Below are 8,913 nucleotides of genomic sequence, written 5' to 3'. Positions count from 1 at the left end.
TTCTTGAAAATGAAAATAATATTTTAATTCTAAATTCAATTTTCATCATCCAAACACACCATAATAATTTTTCGAAATAATCGAAGACCAAACAAGGCTTAAAATAATATATTATTATTTTTTTTTGAACTTTATTTAAAAAAGAAATTCAAATATATATATATATATATTTTAATATATTGTCATGGGACATTGGGACCTACAAAGACAGCATCCAAAGGATAGATTGCCACGCATACACTAGCCAACAATTGATTTTTGTCATCGTTAAGCCTTCGCTTTCTCATACTTTCCTTTTTCTCCATTTTTTCCGTCACTTTACTCTCTATTTCTTCAGTCGTTAATGGCTGCACCCCTTTTCCTTATTCCTCAACTCTTATGTTCCATTTGACTCTCTCTCTTTGGTCGGTGAGAATACCTATGAATCCAAGAAAGGCTCCCATCAAAGAAAGCTCTGGATTTTGACGTCGATTGTTTTCTTCCATTGAAATTTCTCACAACAACACTCATCTATAGACTTAGAATCTTACAATTTACAACCCAATAAGCAAAAGTTGTTCCTTTTTACTGATCTCTAGTGTTTAAAGATTCTTTCCCTGTGATGACTTTTTTCCTTTTGGGTATCTCTATCTTCATCTGGGTTTTGGAAAATTGAAGCTTTTCTCAGTTGAAACATGCAAACATCGTCTGTGTAATTCGTGACTCGTGAGGGTTTACTCGTTGATAGCTTAAGACTTTGGTGGGCTCTGAATTTCAGGTACTTTCTTTCTCTGTTTTTCTCTGATATTGTTCTTATTTATTAGTTTGTATTAGATGAACTGAGACTTGAATTGGGTTTATTTGGTTAGGAATTGTTGCAACAAAGGATTCAAAGTCATTATGACGAAGAAATCTAGTCGGCCACAGAAAAATGATAGAGAACAAGTTAAGTGTATATGTAGTTTCATTAGTGTGTTCGATTTTCGCATTCGTTGGTCAACTCGAAAGCTAATTTCAGAACAGAAACATGAGATTCAGACAATAAAGACGGATAAGGTTAGTGTCAAGGATATTGTTCAGAAAGAGATGTGTTTTGAAGAAGAAGAAGAAGAGAAAGGGAATTCTTCTGATCTGGGTGAGACTGTTAAGGAAATTGTTAACGATCTTCAGAAACCAAGTTCTAAGAAAGAACTGATTTCAAAAATCTTGAATGATCTTAGCTTTAATGAGGTTGAATCATTGGCTGGTGTGAATACTCAGAAGAATCGTAATTTATTCAGAAGAAAACGCAAACCTCGGTTGGAGATTTCAAACCGAATTGTTATTCTGAAGCCTGGATCGTCAAGAAAGCTCAGTTCAGGCTTGTCATCTGATCTAGAGAAGAAAGGTAATAAAACTGAAAGATTTTCTTCACAATTCTCGTTTACTGAAATCAAGAAGAAGTTAAAACACGCGATTACAAAGGATCGTAATCGAATCCCTTACCAAAGGCTGGTTGAAAACACTGAAAAGAACACTGTCAAAGGAAATCTAGGATGGAATTCTCCAACCAGGGATCATTTCTTTCATGAGAGGTTTATCATGCCTGTTTTTGGCTCCAAGAAGGAACAAGACAAAGCTGGAGCTAGAAATTTGAAGGACGAGGGCCAAAAACGTCTGTCTGAGATGATTCTAACAAGTGGAGACGATGAAATTGTGAACCTTTCAAATCCTGAAGCTTCTGAAACATTTGAACACAATGATATTCTAGGTTCTTGTGAGAAGACAACGTTTGACTGTCAAACTCTGTCCAGACTGAAGATTTCAAAATCAACCGATTTGTTCCTTGGAAGAGAATGTGATACATCTGACGTTTCAGAGATAGAACTTAGCAGTTTTGATCTAACTTGTTTTCAAAAGATGGTAAGCTTAGATCTCTACTTGTATTACAACTTGATCAATCACTTATGGCTGTGTTAATGATAAATTCTTTCTTCAGGATCTATTTCAAGAGGATGAATCATTGTTAACATCTCCCACGACTCATCATTCAATCCCCCCAAACGTTGATGTTCTAGAATGTTCCAGTATGAGACCGGAGAGGCTCAGTCCTATCTCTGTTCTTGAGTCAATAGTTGCTGATGATGATAGTGTCAGCCCACCAACAGCTAAATCTACTAAAAGAACAGGTAAATCTCTTTTGTTTGTTTTTTTCAGACCGAGTTTTAACACTTTTGTGCTAAAAAGAACTTTGTTCCTGATCTTGTAGTTGAGCCAAGACGATTTTCATTTGAAGAAACCGTTAATGATCCAGTAGTTTGTATCGGGAACCGTTTGGCAGATGAAGAATCAGCATTCGAGTATGTGGAGGCCGTACTTCTAGCTTCCGGTATAAACTGGGACGAGTTTCTCTCTCGATGGATTTCTTCAGATCCCATACTAGACTCTTCGTTGTTTCATGAAGTGGAATTGTTCTCCAGCCGTAGTTTGCACGACCAGAAGGTCCTGTTTGACTGTACAAATGAAATCCTCGATGACATCTGTGAACGCTACTTTAGTCGATATCCAAATGTGGTGTTATGTAGACCGGCGGGAGAAGATGTAATCCGAGAGGTGTGGAAAGGAGTTGATTCGAACCTCTCCTGGCCTACACCGTTTACTACTTTGGACGATGCGGTTAAAAGGGATATGGAGAAGAACAGGGAATGGACGAGCCTTCAATCGGAAACTGAAAAAGTTGGAATCGATATTGAAGAAATAATTCTTGAACAACTTATGGAAGACACTATATTATGCATTCCTAATGAAGTTGTTCATGCAATCAATTAAGTAAATCTAATATCATTGACATTATTGTTTATACTATACTTTTCCTTTTTTTTGTAATGTGTTTTTCAATGCCATGATTCTATTGTAAATAGGTGAAATGATGAATGTGTGTGTTTCAAGTTTGGGTTTTACAATCTAGTGTAGTTGAGTATTAGAGTATGTGTTTCCTAAGCGTAATGTGTGGTTTGACCTTTACTTGGCGTGTTTTAGAAAAATAAAGGTTGAAAGACAGTTAAAAAGTATTATAGTTACCATCTGGACTTCTTTTTAGCTGAAAGTTTTGACATTTATATTGTTTGATTTTTAGTAAGATTGTGGAATTATAGATATTTAATAATGTCATTATATTACAGGGATGTTAGTTAATTTTTATTTATTTTTTCATTTTTAAGTATTGATCATTACTAATTGTAACTTTTTTTTCAAAAGTTGTGTATTCATAGAAGAAAGAAACACAAATAAAGTTGATAAATAAGACCAAGAATTTGTTTGATATATTTTTAATTTTATTTTTAATTTTATAAATTATCTCTCAATCATTTTAACAATCAAATTATTTATTTTATAAATTAAAATACTAAAATATTTTTTATTTTATTAAATTTAAATTTTAAATACAACTTTTTTTATCAATAAATAAACTAATTAAAAATATTTTGAAAAATACTAAAAAAAAAAAAAAAAAAATCCAAAGTGCTTCAACTATTTTATTTTTATAAAATCTAAATGTAAAAATATATTATATATTATAAATATGGTTAATTTATTTTTATATAATTTAAATAAAAGAAAATATAATAATTGTAACAAAAAAACTCCTTTTAATGGATTGGTGAAAATTTAAATTATAACATTGTTTTGCGTGTTAAAAATTTTTTATTTAAAATTAAATATTATTTTTTTAAAAATTTAATTAATTCGAGACTGCTTTTAAAATTAATTAAGTAATTAATTTTGGGTTCAATTTTCAATAATTCGATAAATTAAAATTTACTGTAATCAAATCATAATTTAATTTTTTAAAATCTTTTAGTTTAAATTATTAAACAAAATTAATTTAATAGATTATTTATTTTGAAATAAAGCTGTCAATTATTTTTGAAAATCAATAAAAGTTAACATACGTACACAAACGTATTGACCAGAATTTCTTTTAGTTCGTAATTTAAAAAAAATGGGACAAATTAGTTCGTAGTTTAGTAATATTAGGAAAAGGTTTTTCGCGTTTTATCCTCCGTACTTGTTTTAAAAACGGTCTTTACTTATAATTGGAATTTAAAAATTGGTTGTATAACGTATTAGTTTTAACCAATTATTCTTCTGGTCCTAATCGTGTTTCTAAGTTTCAGCGTTATTTAAAATATTGAAACAACAATATTTAAAATGCTGGTACATGTTGATGATGATTTACTATGGAGGATTATACCTGAAGAACATCAGTTATTTAAGAGTGCTAAGGTTTAGAAATAAACACCAAACATGCCTTAGTCAAAATATTTTTTTGTGAAAATATCCCAAAAATATTTTGAAATCAGTTTCTAATTTTTCCGAATTAGAAAATTGTTTGTGGTCCCAAAATTACAAAAATAATTTTGGGTTTTGAAAATTGGAACCAAAAGGCCTTAAGAATGGAGTCATAAACCTTGGGTCCGTTTTTATCGGTCGAGGTCAAGAGACCATCAGTTTGGGTGCTTAGGACTCTCGGTCTTAAGCTGAGATTACTTGTAGGGGTGTATAAACACACTGGTCTTGGGTTAGCCTTAGTTAAGTTCTTCGGTCGAGGTGTATAAACTCGGTCTCGGGTTTAGGGATTCTCGGTCTTGGGTCGAGATTCATCGGTCCTAGGTTTGGACCTCTCGATTCTAGGTGAAAATTCTTGGTCGGATTTCTCGGTCCTAGCTCAAGAACATCAGTTGAATGTCTCGGTCCTAAGGTCGAATTTCTTGCTCATAGGTTTCGGTCCAAACTGAGTATCCTCGGTCGGATCTCTCGGTCCTAGGTTAACAAGCCACGGTCCTCAAGAACACCTCAGTTCACTTTTTTTAATTCGTTTTTTTAGCTTGGAATCTTTGATCGAATGGTTTGGGTAGCTTCACAAAGCTTCCAGAAATATGTTGATCTTCATCTCAAGGTATAATCAACCTGGATGATGATCAATTTGATCAAAACAGTTTATGATCAAATTTTATAGTTTCTTTTTATTTTAAAGTTGTTTTGAAGGGAAATGAGCTACCAAATTGCTTCCTTATATCTCATATAGTTGATTGATACTAAAACAAGAACACTAACTATTCATTTTGACCAAATGAAGAACTCAAAAATATTTCAATTATTTTGAAAATTTTGATTTTGATCCAACATAATTGGGATGAATCAAACCTGATCCAAATAGTTGTCCAACATTATTAGAATCATATTAGTATATTTTATGAGCTGTGAATTAACAAAATTAGCCCAAAAACAACATAAATGATTTTTAGATTTCAAAATTTCAAATTTAGATTTTTGTTTTTAAGACCAATTGAATGGTTCTATCTTGTATAGATAGTTTCTAAATATATTAGCATCAATATTTAACCATAAAACACCATAAACTGTAAACATATAAGCTTATTCAATTTAAAATATTAAAATTCCAAATTCAAACTGTAAATATGAATTAGAGGGTGATTGGATCTTTACCAAGGATTGAAGAACACTCCTTAAACCTTAAGGGAGCTATTGGGATGCTTAGATCCAAAATTTAAGGCCTTATCCAAAGTTTTTAAAAATCCAAAAGCTTGAAGCTTTAACGACGGATTTCTGAAAATCGAATATTAGAAGGTGGAGAGTGAATAACTTACCTTCGGAATGACTCGAAGATGCATTTATACTATCCCTAAGAGGGTGGAGACTTCAAGTGGATCGAATCATCTAAAAGTCATTAATGGCATTTTGACTGTTCTTCCTCAAGTTGACCGGAATAAGAATGAATCGTCCATATTCTTGTAGTCACCATAGGGTGATCATTTCAGGCTTGAAATCAACCGAAATGGTTTACTAACGAGGGAGTTCCAAAAAGAGAAGATCAAAGATGGGTCTTTGATCTTATCTGCTCCGGTGTCATGATAAAAAAGACAGTGACACATGAGACGATGTTGTTTCATGCGCTTTAGTGCGTTTCGTCAACGTTCCGTTGACGACCGAGCGTATCGAGCGGTCCGTTAGCGTCTCGGCTAATGGGCATTAGTTGATCGCCTACTTCTCGGGCGCGCGCATCATTAGTTACAGCCGGCTATGCGGGTTTGTCTGGTTCATTGGATGAGATCTCAACGCTCATCTGATGACCTAACTTTCAACTATAGCTTCTTCTTTCGGTTTCGGCTACGCCCGATTACAAATTTTAAATTTCTTTTAAACCTTAAGGATTTGTTTAAAATTGATTTTTTTTCACCTTTTGACTTTATTTTTGATCTTTTTAAACACACAAAATATTAAAATAAATATGAAAAATATTTTACTAATTTATTATTTGTTTTATTTTTTTTTTGGGTTAAATAAATAATTTTGGAAGTATTTCATTTTATTTTAAATTATTTATTTTAATTCCTGATTTTTTCTAAAATTATTTTAAGATAAATGAGTACAAAATTTATTCTAAATAATTTTATTTATATTATATTGACAATTTTTCTTAGTTAATTAGACTTTAATTGATATAATAATTAGTCAAGTTAATTGTTTTAATTGGGTTTTTGACATGAAGTTAATTATTTTGATTTTATTTATTAAAATTAAATAAAATAATTATTTTTATTTTATAAATTGGTACGTAAATTTTTAGTTCTTACAATAATATAATTATAGTAAAATATCTTTATTTTATTTTTATAAAATTTAAATAAAAAACAATATATAATAATAAATACTGTTTATTTTAATTTTATATAATTTAAATTTTAAATAAAAATTATAAAATATAATTAATAAAAATTTTAAATTACTTATATTTTCATATAACAATTTTATTAGAAAAATTAAATACAAATCTCAAATAACCCAATATCTAACTCCAATAGCTTGTTTAATTTAGTATTTTTAGGGTTTTAAGCTTGTTTAATTTAGTATTTTTAGGGTTTTGTAAAAAAAATAATTAAATTATTTGTGTTTTTAATTGATTTAAATATTAGTTTTATTTAAAATTTAAAATTTAAATAAAAATATTTAAATAAATAAAATAAGTGATTTGATGTTAAAATGATATCCATATAATAAAAAGGAGAAATTTCAAATAACTATATAAAATCTATGAAAAAATATAATGCATATCAAATAAGAGGTTACCAAAAAAGAATTAAAAAAGAGTCCCAAAGAAAGAAGAAAAAAAATTGGCTTCAACAAATCTAGTTTGCAGAAAAATGGTGAGGGTAGGCCTCAACAAATCTAGTTTGCAAAAAAATTATGGGGTAAAATTAATATCTCTAGCTCAATTTAATACTCTTTAGAAAGTTCTATTTATCGTCACGTTATATCATCTCCAACCCACCTGCAAACTTATCTTCATAATAGGTTTAATTTAGCCCTCCAACTCATCTGCAAACTCAACTTCATTTTGAGTTTTTCTGTAAATTCTCTCTCTTCTAAACTCAAATTTGCAGGGATACTGTTCACATACTTAAAAGTTTTCAAAACTTTCATTTCAGTCCTTTTAGTTTGTTTTTAATTAATTTAAATAACTTATTTATATTTTAATTTGTTTACATATTTTATTTATTTACATTTTAATTTATTTATATTTTATTTTATTTATATGTTTAATTCATGATAATTTTAATTTGTTTATATGATTAACTTATATTTAAATTTGTTTATATTTATATTTTATATTTTTTTGAGTATTATAAATTTATAATAATAAACAATATTGATAAAAAAAATAATAAATAATAAAAACAATTTTAATAAAATAAAACACGTAGAAAAACGAAAAAAATACAATAATCCATTACATAACTAAGAAATTAAAAAAGACATTCCGAGAATTGATAAATCGTCTATTTTATGGGTAAAAAGTATGTTTTAATAAGATTTGTTTTGTTGTATTTTTTTTGTTTGTGAAATGTAATTTGTGTTTATTTAATAATGTTTAATTTGTTTTATGCAGTTGTATAAATAATTGATTTATAATTAGAATTTAAAAATACTTAATAAGTTGTCGTAAAGTTATGAGTTCAATTTGTAATTTTAGATAAATATATAGATAATATTGAAAAAATTAAAAATTATTATAAAAAGGAATATTCTGAGAATATTCTTTTGCGTTTAGGTTTTTGGGTTTGAGATGAATTACTGTTTGATGGGATGTTTATTGTATTTTGGGTTTGAGAATAGATATTTGGGTTGGAGATGGCCTTATAGTCACAAAATACCTAAATTAATGTGACTATATATATATAACTAATTCATTTCCACATTAATTATTATTTTTTTAGACATAAATATTATTAAAAAATTAGTTTATTTAGTATATATATAATAATAATAATAACACTTAATTATAGATAACTGAGTCGTTACACGACAATACACAAATCTCGTTGTGAGTGTAAGTGAATCGAGTAATTAATTTGCGGATTAACTCGTTTACAAAATTTGGAGTGGTTTATTAAAAAAATAATTAAAAATGCATATATATTAATCTTGAATTTGTAACATATATTTTATATGATTGTAAAATGCAAAACTCTAATAAAATAAGCTAACACAACAAAAAAAACTTGTCGATTTACAACAAATGTGTTAACAACATTATTTTCGTTAAAAATGGTCTTTAATAATTTTCTTAGCAATATCTATGACATTTACAACTAAATTTGCAAGCCCAGTTACAAATCTACAATATTTTTTACAATATTTACACCAAATGCAAATGTCATGAAAATTCTAACTAACTAGTTAATATAAATATACAATAAATTTTATAATATTTTTTTATTAATAAACTTATTGTATTACAATAAAAAATTCAATACGATTAATCTATTAAATAATAAAAATACATTCAACATAAATTATCTTTCGCAATACCTAGTATAATAAATAATTGAAAATGAAGCAATACAATTTCTATTTTTAATACAACCCTAT

The 8,913-nt window shown here is 28.3% G+C and overlaps 1 protein-coding gene across 1 annotated transcript; it reads left to right on the top strand.

Moving 5' to 3' along the window:
* Nucleotides 1-286: 286 nt before the first annotated feature.
* On the top strand, nt 287-2,907 carry LOC124910420. Its single transcript, XM_047451058.1, has 4 exons — nt 287-757; nt 849-1,881; nt 1,958-2,147; nt 2,228-2,907. Exons 2-4 carry the CDS (start codon nt 880-882, stop codon nt 2,785-2,787), a joined length of 1,752 nt encoding a protein of 583 aa, XP_047307014.1. The 5' UTR covers nt 287-757; nt 849-879; the 3' UTR covers nt 2,788-2,907.
* Nucleotides 2,908-8,913: the final 6,006 nt, after the last annotated feature.

This window comes from Impatiens glandulifera, chromosome 7 (genome assembly GCF_907164915.1).
Source record: "Impatiens glandulifera chromosome 7, dImpGla2.1, whole genome shotgun sequence".
Lineage (NCBI taxonomy): Eukaryota > Viridiplantae > Streptophyta > Magnoliopsida > Ericales > Balsaminaceae > Impatiens > Impatiens glandulifera.
The sequence above is the reverse complement of the archived record's forward strand: the minus strand, read 5'-3'. Positions and strand labels throughout refer to the sequence as shown.

Excerpts from the sequence above, each read along its gene's own strand:
- LOC124910420 (XM_047451058.1), top strand. The coding sequence starts at position 880 with ATGACGAAGAAATCTAGTCGGCCACAGAAAAATGATAGAGAACAAGTT. Across the intron at positions 1,882-1,957 it reads TAACTTGTTTTCAAAAGATG|GATCTATTTCAAGAGGATGA; the intron begins GTAAGCTTAGAT and ends TTCTTTCTTCAG. Across the intron at positions 2,148-2,227 it reads TAAATCTACTAAAAGAACAG|TTGAGCCAAGACGATTTTCA; the intron begins GTAAATCTCTTT and ends CTGATCTTGTAG.